The sequence below is a fragment of the Phalacrocorax aristotelis genome, chromosome 9 (assembly GCF_949628215.1).
Source record: "Phalacrocorax aristotelis chromosome 9, bGulAri2.1, whole genome shotgun sequence".
NCBI classification, from domain to species: domain Eukaryota; kingdom Metazoa; phylum Chordata; class Aves; order Suliformes; family Phalacrocoracidae; genus Phalacrocorax; species Phalacrocorax aristotelis.
In genome coordinates this window covers 19,584,103-19,608,540 of record NC_134284.1, presented here as the reverse complement: position 1 = coordinate 19,608,540, position 24,438 = coordinate 19,584,103, and the positions used below count along the sequence as shown (strand labels likewise).

The 24,438-nt window shown below is 36.8% G+C and overlaps 1 protein-coding gene across 6 annotated transcripts in view; it reads left to right on the top strand.

Annotated features, from left to right (window-relative positions):
- The window catches only part of TTC7B (tetratricopeptide repeat domain 7B), a 145,603-nt gene that overhangs the window by 112,317 nt on the left and 8,848 nt on the right, over positions 1 to 24,438 (top strand). For 4 of the 6 annotated variants that reach the window (XM_075103703.1, XM_075103707.1, XM_075103704.1 and 1 more), the window contains one exon: positions 2,941 to 3,143. The exons of the other annotated variants lie outside the window; for them this stretch is intronic. In XM_075103703.1, the coding sequence (XP_074959804.1) occupies positions 2,941 to 3,143 (203 nt within the window). The remainder of the gene's footprint in view (positions 1 to 2,940; positions 3,144 to 24,438) is intronic. 6 annotated transcript variants of the gene reach the window in all.

Sequence of the window (24,438 nt, the reverse complement as noted above, 5' to 3'; positions counted from 1 at the left end):
TCCTCTTAGAGGTTTTCCTGCAAAGTCTGCTGGCACTTGTCAGTTTTCCACAGCTGATTTATTTGAATTTGCCATGTTGGTTTTTAACATTTTTATTCAGTTTGAAGTCATTAATCTTAGAATGAACAGCTATCCTTCAGTTTCATGAAGTTTCATGAATGAACTTTCATGCTTAATACCTATGCATCAGTTCAACTTTTTGTTCATTCTTTCACAGTTTTCCAAAAAGCCTGCTGTATATTCTTTTGGAGTGGCATAACTTCTGTTAGAGGAAAGGGGAAGTTATTTTTTAAATAACTATAATAATTTAAAATAATTCCTTTATTTTTAAAATTTAATACTTTTATGAAGGTCCATTAATAACTGTCAAGTTTCTCTGCTGCAGTTAGTAAGCAGGACAGCAAGATTTAGTATCTCTTACAGGAACATAATACTAATTTATAAGCAGTATTGCAGCCTCTATGGTCTAGTGTTGAAAGCCATTGCTACCATACTTGTTTCCCCTCAAGGAATACAGAATTTCAACTGCAGTCTGTTAAATTAGCCAATCTCTGCTTTCAGTCTAGAATTATCGTTGTAGCAGATAATCACCTATTATGTAATTTTTAGTTTCTGCGTATTATTTGCTAACAGTTACAGCTTAGTGCATTTTACAGTCTGTTTAAATTGTATTTTTCCTAACTGCTTTTTCATCGAGCAGCTTGGGAGTGTGTATTTAAAACTGTTTAAAGTCTGATGATGCTGGAGAAGAGACAATAAATCCAGGAGAGCTCAAATGGTTAGCATTTAAATAATGCAGTGTATTTTATACTGACTAAAATCTTGTTTCTTATGTAGTAATATTGACCACGTAGCTTTTAGAAGAGCACTCAAGAATGGAGTATCCAAAGCTTTTCCAAAATATTTTAGGGTTTTTTAAAAAAACCCTCTCAGTACAATTTGCCTTTTATGCTATATATCCAGCTCTGAAATTATGGCTACAACTTGCTCTTTGGATTCTACCAACAGTTTGTATAATGTAAAATCCTAGAAAAACTTAACCTGTCCCATATTTAGATTTTGATTTCAAAATTTTACCCCTTCATTATCTTCCAGGTTTGCTATTCTTTAGTTATACAGTATAATCTCTGACTAGATGAGGTGGTTCTTTCAGGGTTATGGGGGAAAAAAAGTGTTGCTGGATCTGCGATTTCATATGTTAGTTTTCATGTGGATGAGACATTTTTCCATCAAAAAGCATTTCATTAGTTTCTAAAAATATACTGCATTAATCCATACATCCACATGGACATACTATTTATGTTAGGTAGAATGTGTTCTGTGAAATCACTGAGTCAACTGAGGAGCAAAACAATGCTCTTCTGTGAAAAAGAAGTCTGCTCTCCCATCAACAGGGTCAGGTCTTAGAGGAAGAAAATAATTTACTCCAGCAACCCTGCAAAAATTGGTTAAAAAAGTAGAAAACAATTAGGACCTTTACACTGTGCTTACTCACCAACTCCTACTGGAAGTCCAGTTTTTGTAAGTTGTTATAAATTTATTTTGGTGGAAATAATTATGAATCTTCATAGCAAGTATCACCTATAAGTTAGGGTTTATACACTCTGCTGTACTGAAGTTTACTACTTAGGGATACTGTTCAGTCTCTTTGCAATTATCTCAGAAGAAAGCTCCTGTAAAGGCACTCAGACATCAGTCCCGGTCAGAGTTTTAAGCATAATCCCAAACCCACTACTATAGTGTGAGATCCTGATCTCTGATAGCCTTTAAGCCAAGATGGGTGGCCTGTACTGTACTGAGAGAAGCACTTCTTGAACTTTGTGGTTTTGATGGAGCATTTTGATTTAACCCTTAATTTATGAGACTCTTGCACAGTGTGATACAATAGAATGCAGTCATACAATTGCTTTGAGGGTCAATTTTTCTAGGGTCCCCACCAATGTAAAAGAAATAGATAGCCCAACCCAGAACCTTTAATACCTATTTCTTGCATTTAGTATCTCCTCTTCTCTTCTCCCACTCTTTCAGCGAGAGATTAGGATAATCCAGGAGGATAGTGAAATAGAAGTGTTGAAGAGTGTCATAAGAGCTATTGAAGGCAAATACTTCTTCTGTTTTTAGTTGTTAATCACTTACTGAATGAACCTTTTTCCCCCCTATAGTCAGTCTGATTTACACAAGCGTGTGTCAGGCTACTCAGCTGCTTTCATCAGGAGTGATTTATGTTAAATTAAACATAGTTTTTTATTTTTTTCCTTCTTTTTGTCTAAGCTACAGAGTTGAGTATTCTTAGCTCCTGAAGGATATCTTAGATAAAATGCTTGGAAATACGAACAGATTTTGTCAGATCAGAGTGATTAAACATTTCACATGTTCTGCTAACATAACTAGGAAACTTTTCATATCAAATAACAATATATTTCTTTTAAAATGCTCTGAAGTAGGAAACTTAGAACGAGGCTTGCCATTTAGTGATTGGTAGCTGGAGCAATTACTACTGCGTCCTTAACGGCTGACATGTAAAATTCAGAAAACCCTGTAATTAGTTATGTTGTCTTACCTACTGTAAGGACCTCTGTGTGCTGTTTTGTGTTGGGTTTTCTGTTCTTAAATACTACTAGAATACTGGCATGCTCACATCTTACAAGTAAAACTAAAATGAAATATTCCCAGGCTTCAGTTAAAAATAACAAAATGTAAAGAGTTTTCTGATGTTTTCAGCCATGTAGAGGTTCAGACTCCTATTACATTTTGAAAAGCAACTTTCCTAAATTTGCTTAAAACAATTTATGTAATAATTTCTCTTTAGCTACAAAATTTTTTGAGGAAAATAGCCTCTGCTTAGAATGAAACTATTTAAAAATGTAGTACATGTGACAACATCTAGTCGTGGTATGATGAAGCAAGAGTCATTCATTGGTCCTCATGTTCCTTCCACAGCTGAAGTCTACATAGGAATTGGGAAGCCTGCTGAGGCCACAGCGTGTACCCAGGAAGCAGCTAATCTTTTTCCAATGTCACATTATGTTCTCTACATGAGAGGTCAGGTGGCAGAACTTCGTGGAAATATCGATGAAGCCAAACGCTGGTATGAAGAGGCCTTATCTATTAGTCCTACCCATGTGAAAAGCATGCAGAGGCTGGTAAGTCTCCAGTCTGCATTCATAAGTACTTTTGTCTCAACTTACGGTATTGTATTGTGAAATCTTCACTTTGTGTGGGTAACCCATAGCTTTTGAGTTTTAGATCTATATTCTTATTAGCAAAATAGCTTTGGAAACAGTATTTTCTGGCTTTTTATTCTCTCTTCTCTGTGTGTTGGGATGTAAAAAGGATCTGCAGGCAATAGACTATTTCAGTCCTAACAGACACTGCAAAAAAGAATTAATTTGCATCTGCCTAATATTCGGTGCTGTTGGGAAATAAAGGTGGCTTATGGTAAGAGAAGAGTTGGATACTGTAATCTAGAGGAAAGACCAGTCATTCTGCTAATTCCAAACTAAAAGTTGAATTCTACATGTTGATTGATCACCTCCATGCCATGTGGTTTCTTCAATTTTTGAAAGGTAGAGAATCAGTCTTGCCCTTAAAGGAATGCGTAGTTTTAACTATAAAGTGCCTTCCCCAGCATAAATGCATAAGTTTTTTAATATACTTGATATATACGCACATGTTTGTATTCTGTGCTTACTATGTTAGGAAAATGGCTTTCTTTTTTTAATCCAGTTTTATTCCAGATCAAGCAGAGTAGAACAGCTGCAATCAGCTTCTTAACCAATTTTTTTCTTCAGAAGTAGAAGCTGGTTCCTACCTAGGTGCTTATGAATTATTCAGATAAATTTCTCATGCATCCCTGAGGGGAATGTATGAGACAAAAGATCAGATAGGAAGGCAGTACAGGGAAAGTTTTTTGTTTCACCTTTTCAGCATTTCAAGATATTTGCGCCTACTGGCAAATGCCAAAAGTTTCCTTTTTCTGAAGAAGCAGGTGGTTGACCTAAAGCAGCACAGCTCAGTGAAAATGAATGCTTATATTTTTCTGGGCATCTTTTCGCCCCTCCTCTGAGTCCATCTTTGAATAAATAGTCTGTAAACACACAATGCTCTTCAGAATGACTGAGAAATTAGATGCCTTAAGGGGCATGTGAGATGAAAAATACTGTGTTTCCAGTCTGGGTTCCCTTTTCGGTTTGAGTGCAAGCTGGAGGATAACTATTCATTTCATTGGACTGGCCAGTCCTTTTTAAGCATTCTTATAATTTAAAATCTTGTTTTTAAAAGCTTTCTCTATTACTCTAGACCTTTTCTGTACTAAGATGGTTTGAATAGGTGCTGAAAGATTTATGCTGCTTAAATAGAAATATTAAAGACATGCTTTAAAAATACTTGTGTATGTAATTCCATGTGGGGACAGAGGACAAGATTCTGTATCCTTCTTGATCTTTTCAGTATTGCAAGAAGTATTTTGAGGAGGAAGTTTGCACTGTTTACTTTTGCCTGTGTGTATAGATGAGTATCTGTACATCTCAACACTTTGCTTGTGTATATTTCCTATTTATTATAAAGACACATGATCTCAGTGGCAGGGGAGCTATAACAATAGCACTGTGGAGGTACCAGCCTCTAGAACAACAGCTGAAACATCAACTTGTAATATTGTATTCACAGTTCTAAGCTAACAATCAGTTTATGAACCGAAGTGTTGTGAAAAAATACTTTCTTTTCTATGATTAACTTGGTATTTTAAAATTATTTGATATGGCTTTCTAGCAATGCTTAGAAAGCAACATAAAATTACTGTTTCAAGATAAGTTACCTGAGAGTTTAGATTTATTTAATAAGCTTTGAAATTTTTTTTGTGAGCAAATACCAGGTATAGATAATAATAGCTTTGTGTTTAAAATGCAACAAAAGAATTTAAAGAATGGCATGAGTTCTACCATGTAACATATGTATCCAGCCCTGCCTCTCCAAGTAAAATTACTTGAAATAGTTGGAAATCAGTTTGGAAGGATTTTTTTCTATTAATTAAAATTTTAGCATGAGTAAAATTTCCTGATGCTTGTGGTTTAGAAATCTGGATCTTTGATTTGAGATATTATTTGTAGTTGTCCAGAGAACAGCAAAGATTGAATAAAATGTTTGTTTACATTTTTATAAACAAGAATGGCTTATTGGGAATAGGCAAGATTTATCCTTTTCCAATCCATCCTTTTAATGATGATACATCATTCTGGTAGGAAGGATGAAAATTTAAACTTCGAAGCTTTACTATTTTTCCATACAACTATTTGGCCATAGCTCTCTTTAAGTACTTATTCCTGAATACTATCTACTGTTTCTACACAGAAACAACCTTATTAATCTAAATTACTGAAGAAATCTGTGAAGAAAGACTAGTAAGTTTAATCTTGTGGCTTGAGAACTGATGTGCTTCCTCCTGTGCATTGTGGCATGTCTTGTGCTTTGGAGTTTCTGCATAAAGACTCTTCCATTTGTCTCAAGTGCAGACTCCATATTCTGTTAATGTGACCATGAAGTCGTGCTTTTTGCATAATTCTAATGTATTATCTGAACGCAGTTACCTTTTATTGGCTGGTATGATCCGTTAAAAGACTATTTGTCTAAAATTATAATTTTCTAAAGAAACAAGTTATTGTTAGTTATGCTGCTGTCTCTAAGGTCTTCACTGATTTACTCCTGTTTTAAAGATATACTAAAATGAAAACCAGGAGGACTTGGTGTGAAAATTGGAGCAGTTAAGAGTGGTGGAAGATATCTGTTCACCAACAAAATTATAATGATAAATGGGAGGGTTTGGAAGGAGAGGTTAACTTTCGCTGTATTTGCCTTAGTAATGAAATGCCTAAAACAACGTGACGCTATATGGTGGGGGCTTGATCCACAAATAAATTACAACTTGTTTAGTCATATTGTGCTTCATTAAACTTCTCGGGAAATGGAACTAATTGGGTTATACGGAACCACAGAATGGTGAGGGTTGGAAGGGACCTCTGGAGATCATCATGTCCAACCCCCCTGCTTGAGCAGGCACACCTAGAGCAGGGGGCGCAGGAATGCATCCAGGCGAGTTTTGAATGTCTCCAGGGAAGGGACTCCACAGCCTCTCTGGGCAGCCTGTGCCCCTGCTCTGGCACCCTCACAGGAAAGTTGTTTTAATTTATACTCAGGTGGAACTTCCTGTGCTCCAGATTGTGCCCACTGCCCCTTGTTACATTACTGTTACCCAAGATGTGAGATACTCCTACAGAGACCTGGCTCCAGGGGGCAGTGTGTTTGTGTTCATGCTCATTGCTATTTCAGTTCTTTCTGAAATGTTGAGGATTTATTAATTAAATCAGCTGAACAACAAAACTATTTCTTTCAAAGAGAAATGCTGTTAAAATTCTCCTTAGTTGCTTGTGCAACTAAATTATTCCTCATACAGTTAACATATAAATACATACATTCGTTCACTGTATTCTGTTAAGTCTCATTTCAAGATCTGCCTTGTTCTCAGGTGCTATTTTTTATTTTTTACCTTTTGTCACTAACTGAAATCTTCTCCAAGCCAGGGGTTATACCAGCTTGCTATTTGTCTAGCTCTGACTGCTCACAAGGTGTCAAAAGGGAAGCAGTAACATGTCGGTATCAATTCAGTGTACTTCACAAAGTGTGGCAGCAATGCTTTTGAACAAACGCAGTGTCCTTTCTTGTTTCTAAGGTTAGTATAGTGTACTTGGGGAAAAGCATGCAAAATTGTGCTCTAAAGGTTTGAAATACTTCAGTGTCTGTGTTTTTGTATTTCAAATTGCTTTTTATCATACCCAATGAAATTTAAAATTTTCCTTAATTACTAAATTGAAAAATGATGATTCGCACTTCAATTGCATGTCATATATACTTGGTTGTCACCTGTCTGATTTTGGCCAGAATGGATTTATTTGAACAACTTTCTCCATTCTCCTTACCCTTTATCATTACCTCCAGATTCTGCATTACTGCTGCCTTCCTGCTTTTGTCATTGTTTTCCTCTCCTGTGAAAAGAAGAATAAACAGTCTTTTATCTCCTGCAGTCAGAATGCTGTTATGGAAAGTAGCCCTTACTACTGACGTCTGAAAAGTCCTGAGATGGGCCATCATTCAGTAATGCCTGAAATGGCAATGAATATTTCAACCCATTGTCCAGGAAACAAATCTATGTATTCTCTTTCAGGCTGAACTTTTCTTAGCTAAATGTAGCTTTGACATGAAATAGTTTTTCCAGCATCTGTATATTGTTATAATCCGAGAAGACTCTAGTATTTTTTGAATATTAACTAATTAATCATCGCACTTGCCAGTTAATCCTATTAGTAGCTTAGCTTCTAGGGATAGAAAAGTAAAACAGAAAAATCAAAAATTACTCATGTAGAAATTAGTTTTCAAAAAGCATTATCTTAAAGAATTACATTTCCCACTCCACACTATTAGATATCTGTTAAAGTTTCCCATAATTGTGCAGAACTGAGTCAGATCTCTTAAGGCTTAGTTTAACTATGTGCACTTTACTTCTCAGTTATAAATATAGTATTTATTTCTAACTACACTGACTTTTTTTTTTCAACCCAAAGACACTTTGCCAGAAAGAAGCCTGGAGGTACGTATAGGTAGTGTATGCTTATAAGACTGTCAAGGCTGTTGAGCTGACTGAAAGAAAGGAAGAGTAGAGAAGAATTTAGAAGCGTGAGTTCAGACCCTATTTGAAGGGGTAAGGGGAGTTAAAAAAGAGAATAAACACAGTCACTCAAACTAACTTCTTTCCTTCAGTGAGGCAGCATTCTCTAGAATTTATTCTTCCTTTCATAACTCATTTCACTAACTCATTTGATTTTCATTGTCAGGTTGCTATACTGTAAAAAATTGTTGGTTTAGGCTACGTAGGCTTGACCTAAGCACTTTATGCTGGTTCTTGTGCGTTGTTTGTGTTCTAACTGATTACCATAGAGCTAAATGCTAATGCCAAATCATAGTGTTTGTTTGACTCACTCTAAGTGCATTCTTATGCACACAGTGGTTGAAGAACAGAGAAATAACAGTAATTGGTTTTGTTAGATTTGTTATTAAAATATTTTGGGTTTGCCCTTCAGAAACTTCAAGGTTATTCATAGAAAGTAAAAAAAGCAAAACATATGTTCAGCCAAAACCTCACTGCTCCTTACAGAAAGCATTTTACACTCACATATAAATATTTCAGTAGTCGTATTCTGAACTCTAAGAAAACAGTGGCAGTTCTACTTGTATTTTAATCTGGAACACGCCCATGGAGTTCAAGTGACTTGAGGACCATTTCAATACACTTTAAATTCTTCACCTGCCATGTGGCACTCTCAGCCTATATTCTTTTCTGCCTTGAAAATATTATTTCCCATTTTAGCCTTACAAGAGAAAACCATCGGTGCTTAGTGCAATAGAAAGTACATAACACCAACTTGCATAGTCATTAGCTTTTGAAATATAACAAACTGTGAATCAAAGAGAATAATCAAGAAAGTTTGCTTTTTCCTTGTTTGTTTCAAAGTTAACTCCTTTTATTTTTAGTGTTACTGAACTCCAGTAGAGCAGTTAACCATTTCATACTGATTCATATCTTAGATTACTATTGAAGGAAGACCAGTAGAATTTCTTAATTCTGGATGCTTTATCTGGGTTTTACAGTGCTCTTTACAAGCAGACCTATTTTTGTTCATTATTTGACAACAATAATTACTACAAATTTGAGTTCAAACTAGAATTTAGTTGCTCTTTTGGTAACAGAAAGTGACTATGGGAATTTACTACCCTAATTCTGTCTATAACTTGAAGCAGTGAGCTCCCATTTACTTAGGCAGGATTGTCTGTGCTGATCCCTTGAGAACTGTTGTCCATAAAGTGGTATTTTGGGGCTGATGAAACATAGGTCTTGCTTCTTAAGACTTTTACTCCAAATGACTTAAAGTAGCTCTAGCAGGAGCAGATCTTTCAACAAGAAAATACCTCCACTCTTGGATGCTTTTCACCACCTGAGAGTGAGCTCTATAGGACTCTTCAACAGGTTTCAACTTGTCTGTGCTGTCCTCAGCTGACAGCCATTACAAAAGGAATACTGCAACTGGACTTAAATTAGTTGTTTGGTTTAGATGATCTGTGAATACCTGAAGATGCAAAGGTAATCTCATTTTGTGCAGCACACACAGTTGTTGCATTGAGTGAAACTGGAATGAGATGGGCAATCTAAGCCATTGGGCTGTAGTATTTATTGGGAATCTAGCAGCAATGATTAAGGCACCTTTCTGTAAGATTTTAAGTTTTTTTAGATCTATTTTTTTAGTTAATTTTCCTGAGATTTCTATTTGAAAAAGAGTTTCTCTCTGAATTGAAAAGTAGGGCTCCCCTCTCGCTCCCCTCTCGAATTTTTGCCTGGTATGCTCAGCTTTAACTTTCTGGTTTCGTCTGCTTTCATGTTATCTGTGTGATAGATTTTTCCGCAGTTTATCAGTTTACGCTCAGCTTGCCAGAAACCATTTTATCACTTCTATTTGTTCCCATTTTAAAAAATGGAAAATTAAGGAGTGGTAGATGCTGGCAGAAAGGGATGCTTTGGCTAGAGTTACTCTTCTTTATTTAGCAGATCAGGAATCATTCCAGTGTTTTTATTGTATTGTGTGGAACTGATAAAATTCTACCCATCAGGTAATTCATCACAGTTTGTTGTTGCAGCAGGTCAGTCTACAGTTTGCACTATTACTCCAAAGTTGCTTATCTTTGGAATATTTTAAGAATCTTTGTTTTCAATTTTCAAAATATGAGTAGTGTTCATCTCAAGCTTTGATTCGTGTTTTGTAGCATAAAGTCTTTGAATTGGGTTGTATTATCAAAACTGAGCTATTATCAATTTGTTTCACATACAGCAAGTCTGGATTAAATACAATAATTTGGTAGACAGCAACGAAGTATTGTTTAAAGTTCTAGGAATAAAACCCAAAAATCACAATGGCCCAGTCTGGATCAGGGCTTTGCTTTTGCTAGATATCATAACAAAGCATCTGACGAGGGATTCCCTGCCCTACATTGTCTTTTCCAAGTAACTGACAGGCAAAGAACTGGGGAACAAGAGTATGATCACATACCATTTGCGTAATGGTAACAGTATTTCAGATACATGTGTAAGATATATCCACTTGCCCAGAGAGGTTGTGGATTCTCGCATGCTTGGAGATATTCAAAATCTTGTAGGACGCAGCCCTTGGCAACCCACTGTACATGATTCTACTTTGAGTTTGGACATAGAAAATCTCCAGAGACCCCTTGCTGCCTCAGTCATCCTGTGATTCTAGGAATGTAAGCAAGACAAGCTTTGTAGGTAGAGGTAATGATTTCTGTTAGACAGCATGATGAGAGCACTTGTTTGTGGGCAAAATCTTGTTACAGTCTTCCTACTATGCAAGACTTTCCTTATTTTCCAGTGGTAACAATCTACAAAGTACAGATTTTGTTCGTTCTTCTCTCATATCCATAGTACATTACCCAGAGCAATCATGGAAGGAAGGTGCAAAAGATTAGTATTTCTCAACTGTATTCACTTGTCTTACGTACATGCATGTATAATATACACATGTATGTATGATACATCCCTGCTACAAACCTGCCTTAATATTTTGGATACATCTTATTGTCTCTGCACTGTAAAAGTGAGGTGCTGCCAAACCACGTGCCATGTAACCTAGTTATTATCTTGCAGGCATTGCAGTACCCCGCAGTTCCATAAAATGGCCCGTTCTGTGACAGCTAGTTAATAATGATACTTCTTTTTTTATTGTTGCCAGTCTGATATTTTTAAATGCTTGATTTGGCTGGTTTTTTAATACTTGAGCTTTTAAATGATTTTCTTTTAAAGCATGCAGACACAATGCAATTGCATCTGCAAGAATGGCCAGTTGATTCCAAAATATTTCCAGTCATGTTCCTCATGCAGCCTGCTTATGCAACATGGTTGGGGAAAGTCCATACAGAAGTGTCAGTGGCAAAACAATGCAACTGAAAAGCCTCAGTTCACAAATATAAATCAAAAAATATAAAACTTAGTTCACAAATTAAGTGTTTGGGCTTCTCTCTCTCTTGATTTTTTTCTCATGGGAGGTTCAAGTATACCTTACTGATCTGTATTGAGGCTTCTATAGACAAAGAGGTGTCTAATATTATTTGAAGAACACAAAATATTTATGCCTATTTACAGGTCTTTACATGGAAAGTATCTCCTTGTTTCATGGTATTAGGTAGAGATGATGAACAGACCAGCAAGCTAGTAAAAGCATCTGATCACAGCGTAATGAAAAATTTACTTTTTCAGGCTTTTTTTGTAGGTGTTAGAAAGGGTAATACTCATTAAATGTCTTTCCAGATTCTTTCCATCTCCTTATGCGCTTTACCCTCTAAAGGGCTGACTATGTTAAAGTTGTTGTCACCTGGTTTTTGTTAATATCCAAAATAATCTCTGCTTTTCCCTCCATGCCTTTTCCTGGATAACTGGCCACCTAAAAGAGGATGGAGGGAAGAAAACATACAGATTTTTACTAGTGGAAAAATACTACCAAGCAAGACTAATGTAACAACGAAAATGTCAGTAGTCTTATTTGCAGTAATTCAGGATATGTCCAGGAGGCCTCATGTCATTAAAGTGCTAATAGTTGCTCTTGATATTTAAGTTCTCCTTGTTTAAAAAAAAGAATAAAATGGAAACAAGAGAAGGCCTGGAAGAAACTGAAAATGTGTGCTATTCCCTACTATGCTCTGTAGTCTCTTACATCCCTTTTCGTGGATACTCTACTGGTGGTTTTTTGCATGAATCTCAAAAATGCAATTACACAGAGTAAAATAAAAATTGTCTTTCAATATGAGAATTGCTTTGCAAAACACTTTTTAAATTAGGTCATTCTGCTGAAGTATGCACTGGGCTAATTATGATTATTTTGCTTCCCTGGGCATTTTTGTGCTCATCAAATTTATTCAAGTATTTTATAGCTGGAGCTGAGAACTTACACAGCAATCAAAGCTATGTGGCACCTGGTATGCGTGGCTGTCTTTCCTATAGTCTCTAAAGGCTTTTCCTTGTAGGCAACATCTGGCATCTAATAATTTGTAATCGGGTTTCATATAATTAATAAAGAAGTATTTTTAAGGATTTATTTTGGGGTAAATATAAAGAATGTGAAAAAGGCAGCCATCCTCAACTTTAAATTAATGAAAGGGATTTTATTTTCCTTTTCCTGAGACAGGTTCTGTTGTAGAATTCTGTAGGCGAGAACTCATTAACCACAGAAAAACATTTGAGATGTGAAGTAATCTAGATGTGTTGTCTTTTTTTTTTCTTTTCTTATGCTGCATAACTTTGCAAACTGGTGAAATATATCTAAATGCTACTATCAACAGCAATCTGAATGAGACAAACTATTCTCTGTGGTTTAGTTGTGGTTGTTTGTAAATGTGTGTGAGAAAGTTGCATCACTGTAGCCAAGTGTCTGAGACCAAGCTCTTTAGCAGACAATCATAATAACATATTATTATTATTGTGCAGGCGTTATCAGTGCATATATTTTGCTCTAAATCTCTTGCAGTTCTCGGGTGTGTTTCTGGCGTGCTGATGAAGTTACCTTTTGCTTTACATCTAGCACGGGGGGCTTGACTTGTTTTGGCGTAAGCTGTTTCCTGAGAGAGCAGACTGCTCTTGAGAGGACCAGAAGTTACCTAATCAGTTATGATTCCTTTTTTCTGACTAGAAACTATAAACAACTTGTTCTTAAAAACTGTGCTTTATCTTACACTCATCAAACAAAAAGTGGCGTACCTTAATGCAAAACTAAAGGTCTGGAAGCAACTGTCCCTCAGGAAATGATTTTTGACATAACCCTGGCAAAAACAAGGATTAAACAGCTGCATTCCCCAGATAAGTTGTCTACTCTGGTACAGTTTTTTCTGCAAATCCCCAGACTGGAAAAGTCTTTTTATGTCTCTCTCTCTCCAGCTCATCTCATTTTAAATTTTATTTGAAGACCTCCTTTCCATTTACTGAAGCTTTACTTCCCTGCTAGCCAGTATCATACTTAGCAGTCCTTCCCCTTCTCATGCATCTACCATTTAAAGATGAGTTGAATCTTACACTTTGGAAGGATTCAACCAACTGACTATGTATGAAGAGCACAATATAATTTCTCCAACATTAGTTTTTAAACATAGACTGTTTTCTGGTAGCTAACTGGTTTTAGAGGGAGTTAAAGAATTGGCCTATAAGGTTAGTGCCGCACTGTTTTTTTATGTCAGGATAGTTTTTTTAACCTAGATGATCAAACTAACAGAGAAAGCAGTTATTTCAGTGAGATTTAACTCATGGGAAAATCTGAACTGTGTTTTGTCAGACTCTGAAAACTGTTCCTTTGTAAGGTTTGATGGTTATTTTTCCATTATTCTTCATATTAGAGTGTATTTTTTCAACGAGTAGCAACAAATGGTATGAAGAAAGTTATACGCAGCTACTATTCTTCAGAAAGCTGACATGTCTTGATTTCACAGTAGGGGAGAGGAAGCATGCTGTTTGGCCACCTTGTGTACTGGATCTCACTAAAAAAGTACACTGTTTTCTCTGAATAAAGCTGACTGCTGTCTTCTGTAACTAAAGTAAGCGAATAGGAGATGAGAATGGTCTTAAAAGTAAAACCATTGTGACCAAAACTGTGGACTGCAGGAGCTCTTTACTAAAAGCGTTTGGAACTACAACTACCTGAAAGGAGTTTGTAGCGAGGTGGGTGTTGGTCTCTTCTCCCAAGTAACAAGTGATAGAATGAAATAAAATGGCTTCAAGCTGTGTCAGGGGAGGTTTAGATTGGATATTAGGAAACATGTCTTTACTGCAGGAGTGGTCAGGCATTGGAACAGGCTGCCCAGAGAGGTGGTGGAGTCACCATCCCTGGAGGTATTTAAAAGACGTGTAGACGTGGCACTTTAGGGCATGGTTTAGGAGGCATGGTGGTGTTGTGTTGATGATTGGACTTGATGATCCTGGAAGTCTTTTCCAACCTTAATGATTCTATGATTCTATACTGTAACTTCATTGCAATCAAATTTTATCGGCACTCTTGATACTTATGTGCTAAGGCAATAAGTTAAACTAAGATATGGCCTGAGACCAAACCTCGAAGTCTGCTCACTATCATCCATCCCTATTGGATGGATGGACTAGTGGAAAATAGTTCTTAACTCACTTTTATATTCTTGTGCTGCTCTATGCTATCTCCATTTTATTTATTTTCCTATATCCAGCTATATCGAAACTTTACCAAAATCCAGACAAAGTAGTTCTACAACTCTCCCCTGCCCCCAGCACCCCAAATTAGTGTAGCTAATCAAATACTGTACAGGCTACCTTAGTGTCTCACCAGTGATAAACACAGTGTTTTATTCCACATTTCCCTATTACCGTACTGCTAACCATTCCTTTCTTCAACATTTCTTCTAAGGCCTTGCTTGTAATTTAAGAAAACTGAAATACAAACAATATACTACTTTTTGGTAATAAAAATGTTTCCACTATCAACTTAATAGCTAGTCTTTGATTTCTTTTATTTTTCTTTTCTGTCCTTTTTAAGGATAGAGATAATGCAGGTCTCACAACCTGATTATCTGATCTCTCTGGTTTTGGTTTTACGTCAGCTTGGAAAAGAAAATTCCTTTACTTTTACTTTGAAAGTCTGGATACCTTTTTAATCTGATTTTCTGCCGACCATAAAGGATCTTTTCATGCTGTTGCTATGATGTGATGTACTATTAATATCAACACTACAGTTATGAACCAGTGTCTTGGTAAACTGGTATTGATGCTGTACATTTGGCATTGTGAAATCTAAGTTTCAGTTTGTGTTGACTTAATTGGGTAATGGTTGAAGAGTCTGGTCAACACTGCAGGCTCACTGAAGCTGTAGTAAGGTGACCATGTTTAACCTGGGTACTGGCTACACCTATATGGGAGGCTGTGTCATATAGTTCATTTGCTCGAGCCAGTTATCTGTGTGTAAAAGCACAAGGATCAATGTTTGCTAAAACTAGACTTTTCCCAGTACTCTGCTGTCTGCAAGTAAACATGCCCACTGTGTGTTTAATCCAAGCTCACTCTACATGAAACCCAGGGAATGCAGATTTAGAGTTGTTAACACTTTTAATGTCATTTCTGTCATGGTAAGGTACTTGGCTAAACTGATAAGAGCAGAAAAATGCATCATGAGCAAGACTTAATGGTAAACTTGAAAACAGAGAGCTGGTTTGGGCTTTCATTTTTTCAATCAGCAGTGCAGCGTTGATCAGTTCCTTTTTAATTCTGATATTAATATGCATGGACTTTATAGAGAACAAAAAGATAGGAGCTTTTTAATTTCAACAGCTAATCATGTATGTACAAATCTAGTCTGTGTTTTGTTAAGACACTGAATCTGCAAGCAACTCTTGGAATTTAAAAAAAAAAAACTCCGTTATAGCCTTCTTTTTACCTATGCACTATAATTTTTTACATTGCTGAACCAATAGCTGATTTAAATCTTGAATGCAATATTTGATATTTGGTCGCATAACTACATTTTTAGCTTCAGCTCTTTATATTTTTAAGCATGAATATTTAAGCATCTGAGAAAGTTTAGAGGAATAAAAACGTAACTGGCTAAGTTGAGTGGCTGCAGATAGTATGGCAACTAAGTTGGTATGGCAGATAATATGACAATGACTGAAATCTCTACTCTTTTTCTAAATCGAAAGTCTAGATATTTTAAAAAAGGTTATAGTATTTGCTTTCATAACAACTTTGAGTGGTCAACACATTATGTTTCAAACCCATTTTGCCCTAAAGTATGTATTATTTATTCCCAGTCAAGAAATGGGGAAACTGCAGCATGGATGCTACCTAGCTTTAAATACAGTACAAGCCTCCTGATTTCTCATTCTGAGCATCACATTCATGGGACTTACATTTAATTCCTGTGCTTGTTCTTTCCAGTGCATTTGCACTCTGAAGAAAATAATTTTCCCCACAGGGTTCTCCAGTGTATCAGTCCCTCTTGGTAGGGCAGTAGCATCAACACTCCTGCTGCCTACTGAAAGGAGCCTGCAGGGTGTCTTTTGTGGGTTTTGACTTGCAAATGATTGGCAGGCTTTAGGAGGGTTTTCCCTTATGATATTTAAATTTAGTCCTGTCACTGATGGACCTCCTATTAAAATGTAGATGATTAAAACAGCTCTATCATTTTTCAGTGAAAATTGTCATCTTGATAGTTATTGCCTTTGCATGCAGTTTAAGTGAAGGGATATATGACAGCTCCTTGATAGCCGTTTCAGCTCAGCCAAGTAAAGTGAGGTCCTTGTCTCAAATTCACTGCAGAACTTCTAATACTTTTAAATAATAAATCAGTTCATTTACCTACATCTCCTTTTTTCCCCCAACTATCTCCCTTTCTGGAAGATTTTGTCAATGTTGTCTTGGATTTGCTCAATGAATATAGTATTTCACCTGTCATTGCAGCAGAGATGGTTGGTGAACGAGATGGCTGTTTGGATAGCAGGCTCTTTCAGAAGCATCTGTGGCATCAATACTTCCTTTTTGATCTGGTTTTGAGAGCTCAGTTAAACTTAGCGCTGTTTTGTAGTAATGTACTTGTATAGGCAATAAAAGTAAACTACTTCCATAGATCTTTGTTTCTTATCATATGTTATTACTCAGTAGAAAATACAGAATTCAAGAAAAGCTAACTTCAAACCAGCACTAAATATGAAGTCTGTGGATATAGGGATCTGAAGGAAAAAGGATTGCTGCTTACATTATAGTGGGTTGTTAGTTTTTCTCAGATGTTCTGTTCAGGTCTATGCTTTGATGTGTCCTCCTGTCCTACAAATCAGACTCCTACCTGGGTTTGAACTAAGAAGAGCTAAGTCTTGTTTTGTGTCCTTGGAGAAAGTTGGAGGATATTACAGCCCCTAACATGAACTGGTGAGCACATATATCTCTTGCATATTTACTCATGTGAAGCATGAGTCAGATTCGGAGAACTAATGTCATAAATTTCCTTTTGCTGTTATGTTGTTCGTATGCTCATGTAATTACCATTATATGCAATAAATACAGTTTTGAGTAAGACTTCTCAGGCCAGCTTTTTTCCTGAAGAGGGGTAATATCCTCTGGGGAAGGAGATCAGTTTGGTAAGGTGTGGCAAACCATAACTGTGTGTCCTACTCTGATTAGTGGGAGGTAAGCAGGAGAGAGCGGTTTAATATCATGAAGCCTGTCAGAATGGTGGTAAATATTTATTATCATCCAGATGTTGTGGTTGAATGTGGTTTTGTACTGAGATGCACTTATCAGAGTCTTGGGAAACAAACAAAAAAAAGGCTCTGTACATAACAACACATTACAGCTTCCTTCTGCTAATCTCTGACCTGAAACGTGTAGTTTATATGTGTGTGGCTTTTTCATACAAATCTGAGAAATCTTGCATTATAATAGATGCTGTTGTGGTGCTTCAAGGAAGCTGGCTTTCAAGAAATAGCCCTTATGTTGAATTTAAAGTTGCTTTTAGAAACAGCTTATCTTTCTTAACAACTGGCATAAAACTGAAGGAAGAAGAAGTATTAGCAAAACATTGAGATGTTAAAATGGAGTGCTTATACTCAGCAGCCACATATCTTCACATAAAGCATTTGACCTGGAAGAAATCTTCAGTCTTTTAGTACTGCTCAGATGAACCAAGCAAAGCAATTCATTAGCAAAACACTTACTTGGCAGAAATATGAAAACATGGGCATTGTTCACACCAATGTAAGAAGCTAAGCACTGCGAGGAAAGACACTACCCAAAACACTTGAGCAATACAGCATGTTTTAATAGGCTCATTAGGATGCAGACATTTGATTCTTTCAATTTTTTTTCTGAATACTTTTGAGGAAAAATCCCCAAGTTTTTAAATGCTTCCCTCTTATCCCAGGAACTAAACTTCTTAAGTGAAGTTATGAATGTTTCATTTATGGCTGTATCTGAAATTGACATCTGAGTTCAATTTTTTTCTGGGTTGTAATTCATTGCTTAGTCTTTTTAATCAGTGATACTGGTGAAATGATTTTTTGCAGCTCAGCATGTTCAATCTTCAGCCACTACTGACTAATACACTGTTTGTCACATACATTGACCTTGCTGTTCAAGACTGACATCCTTAGGAAATCAAGCTTACTAAATCATTATTGTTTGTGTTGTTTGTCCTCTTTGCCTTCATAACTTTTAAATTCTTTACCGAGTTTTGTCTGGACAGAATAGGGATGATGGTAAAAAAAAATAATTAGGCTAGTGCAAGTATTACAAAAATAGAGGCAGGAGGAAGGGCTACCGAGACTGTTCCATGATTTCAAATTTTTATTAGATATTAGCAAGTACACATGAGAGTCAGCCTTTGTAAATTCTCTGCTGCAAGGATATAAGATACAGTCATTAGAAAACCAAACCAGCCTACAGTCAGTGCTCATGGAGATAGCTGTTAAAATTTAACTTTTAAAAATTATTCCAGAATATAACATAACGTATTCTGCTGCATTAGGTTACTTAGTTATACAAACTGATGGCATAACATAGTTACACAAAAGTGATTTGTGAGTGTTATGAAGACCTTATCAGTAAAGGGTTATGGAAATAAATTTAAAATTTTTTTAAAATCATGCAGATTCAAAATTTTTCCTGTACAATACACAGTGTGAAAATGGTTTCGGAGCTCTAAATCTATATGGACCAAGGTTGTGTTTTTGGAAAAATACTAGCCTCCTATCAGAGGTGATCTGACCTACTGAAAGAGAGGACTGCCTTGGTTACTGAATTAAAATGTCTCTGCTGGTGAGTGGTTTTTGCTACCTTAAAATAAGTAATTTAAAATAAAGATACAGTTTTAAAAATATATTCTCTCATTTAAAAATAAACCCCTTTGTTTTCTAAATGGGAGCAAGTAATAAATTAAGGCAGATGTTGTCAAGTGGTTACAAATATTCAAAAGACGACCAAGCAAACCTCTGTCAGCTGCAGAGCCATTTCAGTTTCCAGTTTATTCATGGTCCTTGTTACAGTTTGTCCTGACAGCTGACAATAGCTTCTTTGGGATTCTGTCTGGTTTTTAATTTATGACCATTTGAAAAAGCTATAGCCACAATGGCATCGGAACAGATGGTGTTATGAGGGTCATGGACCCAAAGACTTACCAGAGGGCTATGAAACACTATGACACAAATGCAGTCTGTGATGGTGCTTTGTCATGTTAATTGAATGCCTAGCCAGAAGTTTGTAGGTTACAGTTGCCAGAAATAACTGTTCTTGATCTAAAGTCTAAAACAGAATGAAATGTTGTCAGATCTATTAAAGTAATTGACACGTCAAACTTAATTTCCTTTAAAATTGTGATACGATAGCGTGAGTAGCCGGTGATCTCTGTTAAAAATAAATGATGTAGCTTTACCCTGGGCATCCAAAGCCATCTTATTTGCTGCAGAATCAAGCCCTAAGCTTCCTAAAATTGGAGGAAGTTTTATCAGTAGGTGCAGTCTTTCTGCCATGTGCATTACATTTAATGTAACATATATATCTGAATACTTTTGCTAAAGATAAAATCCATGGATGTTTATACACAATAGCTGGTAGGAAATGTTTGTATCTCACCCTACACTCAGGGGCTGCCTTAAGTTCCAGAATTCCCATCAAACCCACACTGTTGCTGTGGTTCTTATCCTTGGAAGTGGAAGCTGCCACTCTCCATTTCAGCTCTTTGCTCAGTGAGCATTAGCTTCCCAGTTTGCCTATTCTGATAAAACCCTAGCTTTGTGTGGGAGTGCCTTTTTTGCCATTCTTATATTCTTACTGCCAGCTGTGCCCTAGTGAACTAGAAAAGTGACTCAAATGGACAAGATTCTGACACTTGGGAAGCAGGATTCAAATCTGTTTCAGCTTCCTATTAGCTGACAATAGTTAACCAAAGGAAAGATCTGAGGGGGAAATGGCATTTGGAATTAGACTTTTCCTCCAGATTCCAACCTTGTGCACTGACTTCGGAAAATGGATTTCAAGAGCCATAAACCAGCGATAGCATATGATTTAACATGCTGTGCCAATTAGTGCAGTGATGGATAACTAATTATTAAAAGTCCACAATCATATTAAACTTGTGGCTTGCCTCAGTCATTATGTGTCATGATGAATGTGATATTCATCATGGATGGCAAAGCTAAAATTAGCAGTGGAAATGAAAGTACAAAAATTGTTTCACGTGCTTGCTGGTGGAAGAGTATGGAAGAGTTGGCCAGAATTCTGGAATAATTAGTAGATGAAATAACAAATCATTAGTCCAGTAATATTTAGTGAAACCTAAGTTAACAAAAGGTTGTAGGATAGTTAATATACTGCCTGTTCTTGGAAAGAGTGCTTGCAAGAGAAAGGTGTCAGTTTGATTAAAAGTGAGGCTTGGAGACCCTTCAAAAAAAGAAATACGAAGACTCACAAATATAAAATGCAAGAGCAAGACTGAGTATGGAAATGACTGGAGAGGACAAAGAGCTGGAGTACTAGTTGGTCTGAGATACATCTCAGTTATTCTAAAAGAGCTACGTCTTCATTGTTCATGAGTTGGCCAAGCCCAACACAAGACATCACGTCCCAGTTATCGATGTCATCATCTTGTCAACAGTGTAGTCTCACCATTAATTTCGTAAGCCTATAGATTTCTCCCTCCTTTACGGAAGATGGTGGTATTCATCCTCCACTAGTTTCCTCATGTCCCCAAAATATGGAGACTGCCATGCCCAGTAAAACCAGTTAAGGCTGGCCAACAGGGTAGAACTCAGCATGAACTAAAAGAGTAGGTTTCGCTTGGGCTTTCCTCCCAGGCTGGCCCTGTGATTCTCTTGTAATCCCAAGTAACATGTCTGGATAACAAAATTGGCCTCTAGCTTTGCATCAGTGTTGTTCTTATACACAGTGAGCACTGAGGTGACTGAACTGTAGCACTGGAAAGTCTCTGGAGTGTTTCCTGGGAGGAGTAGGAAACTTTGATAATAATATAAGCTCCATGTAAACATGAGATGAATAAGCGTAGTCAAAATAAGGCTAGGTGACATTGGCACTGGAACAAATGAAAAAAAAAAACAGCTAGGGAAAACTTTGTGAAGATGATTTGGAGAAGATTCCTACCACTTACAGTCTAAACATCATGTGGAACAAGAAATGCTGTGCTGAGGATGTCGGTAGCAACCCAGGAGCGAAATGAATGACCTAAGAGGGTTCCTCTGATTTGATGTTAATTAAACTGAAAACACGTTATTTTTGGCAAGTTTAAGTGAAAAACTAACAATGATCCACAGAAAGATAGTTGTGAGAAAACCTGATATGCTTATACGGAGTTGAATTGTGAAACATAGGTGATACTTCAGTCATATTTATGTTTGCTTCCTGATCAGTATTAGCAAAAGCTGATTTGGTGAGGTACATTAATGTTATTTTTAGCTTTTTTTGTTATTATTATTTTTACTGGGTTTTTTCTCCAAAATACTGCTGTTTGGGTTTCTCTCTTCAACTGTCCAAAACTTTTTTCCTTAGTTTTCAGTATATTCAACTGCTTCGGGTTTTGTGAAAGGTAAGTCAGGGTATAAAGAAGTGTTTTGTTTAATTTTCTGAAAGTGTTAAAAGCCCTTTCTTAGCCAATAGTCAGGGTTGGGCTCTTCTGATCTCTGCCTGATGGTGCATAGGTGGGAGGGTGTATGCCTCCCCTTCACACTGAAAATAGCCTTCCCTGAAAGATGGATCTGCTGGCAGTTGACCTGTCAGGGTGACAGGTTAGCAGTGTGTGTACCTACAACTTCTGCCTTTCATTTAAGTATCTGGGAGAGAGAAAGGGGATACATTCCTTCTTATGCTAGGAAGTTTTTGCAAAATGCCATGAAGCTGTCTCTTCCCATTGTAGTGCATTGGGCCTGAGGAGCAGATGGCAGTTCACATCAGCTTTGGGGGCGAGAGGGAAAAAGTCTGTTTCCTGGGGATGCTATAAAAAAATTATTTATTAATGCTTTATTAAAAATAACCTCTTTTTCTTGGAGATTATTGCAGTGTCATGTATAGCATGTACTGCTGTTGGTGTCATAACACTTTTGCAACAGTGACATTAGCTATAGTTATAACTTATGTATGTACATTCTTCTATATGCAAAAGTTTCTGGCTAAGGGCAAAAGGAAGAAAAATGTGAATAACGTGCTTTAATCTTTCCATTTCTGTTTTATTTTAGTAATGAAAGGACTGGTCATCTTTTATCTTACGCTGCAGTTCTGACTGAATATTTAATAAAGCATTTGTCGGAATATTTGTGAGAAATGCACATGCATAAATTCAAAAAAGGAACTTCAGAAGAGTATCATTCACTTCTGATGCCTTTTCCATATTCTCAGAAGTTCAGACGAGTGCGTGCTAGTTTCTGTAGTTTTGAGTGTGTAGAATTGTGGACTACAAGGGCTAGCCTTCAGTGTAGTGACAACCTAGCTAAAGATCTCCAAAGTACTCAGTTTGAACTCTGATAGTTCTATTAATTATAAATTTTAACGACAGAACCTAGTACTGCATCTGCAACTCTGAGTTTTCTTCAATACAGAAGCTAATCCCCTGACTTCAGATAGATTTCATTAGAACATTTGATCAATTTTTCTAATTACTATTTCCAGAAGCCACATACCACCAAGTATGTTCACTGTGATTTTATAGAAAAACTGTCATTAATGAAAAACAGCTTCTTAAAAAGCCATTGATTGCTATTTCTTATTATTTAGTCTTTAATTCTATCAGTGGTTGACTGGTGGACAGAAGAACATTAATTTCTTGACATTAGTGATAATTTTGCATGGAGCACAAGCTTTCAACACCAGGAACCTTCAGATGTACTAAACTGAAATCCAGTCTTTAGTCAGTGGAGTAAGGACACTGAATTCTCAGTATTCTCACTTCGTGTGAAAAATCCAGCTTTTGCTCAAATGGTTGAATATTGACTCAGTGGGCTGACTTTGAGGCTCCTCATTTCAAGAATGTTGCTCTGAGGCTTTCTGTTTGTCTAGCCTGTTCTGCACTGGTACCATTTTTTGGAGGATTTGGGGTTTTCCTCTTTTGACTATTGAAAGCACTTATGTGTTAGTCCTAGGTCCTGAGTAACAGAAATGCAATTTTCTCCACTTCTGACCCTTTGACTCAAAACTTGGAAAATAATGGTATCAGTATCAAATAGTACCTATGAGTGTCTGTAGGTAGCATGATGATGCAGTAGTAAACCTAGCCTTGCTTTTGAAACCAGGCAATGTCGAAACATAGCCACAGATTAGACTGATAAAATGGTAGGATTTCAGTAGTGAATATACTGTAATTAGGTCAGGCACTTATATCTATAAAATGTCTACATAGGGGACAAGGGATGGGTGTATGAATAACAATATACAAGAATATACTGAATTAAGGAAATTAATATAGGCCCGTTTCATACACAGCGCTGTCTGTAGCTGTCATCTCCAGCATCTGTTTTCATGGTGAGTGTACGTACCTGAAGGATGCTGTAGATCTGGGAAATCCTCTTCTCTTGTTTCTGGGAAAGGTGATGTGTGCTGGGAGGGAGGGGAGGGAAGCTACAGTGCTGCTGAGCTTCTGGATGGAGGAAGGTGATTGAGAAGCAAATCGCCTACACCTCAGTGTCACGGTATCGCAGCTGGGAGGAAACATAAAACGTTTGCACTGGATGACAAGTACTCCAAATTCAGGACTGGCCATTGTCTGAGGACCAAGGTTGTATTTAATTATTTGCTCATACCAGTGTGGATGCAGTACTGCCAGAGCTGTAGCCATCTGACTTCTGAAGAGAGAATCATTGCATTTTTACTGTGTTTGTGAATACAGCGTATGAAATATGAAACTCAGTATAATTTTCAGATGAAGATAAAAAGCTAGATAATCTCTGAAGTCACTAGCTGTTTCACTCTGTCAGTAAGATGTTTTGTTTCCTATGTGCTTGCTATAGTCAAATTAGTTCTCACAATACAGCATGGTAGTCATGCTGTTTTTATAAGCTGTTACGATGTTCACATAAAGTGTAAATCAGAATTACAGCAGACTATTGCAAGATCATAGTGTCCTAACAGCAAAAGTTGTTCCCCAAGAGCTTCCATCCTGGTGGAAGGCTACGAACACCAATTTTAAAAAACAAACTTCAATTTTGAAGCTTTCTGCATTATCTACTGTGAACAGTAACGAACTAAAAGGCAAGCATATCCCTGTTGGAAGGGGTCAGTCATTTTCAAGAGGGTTATAAATACACAGATGCGCTAACAACCACGCATGTTCGTTA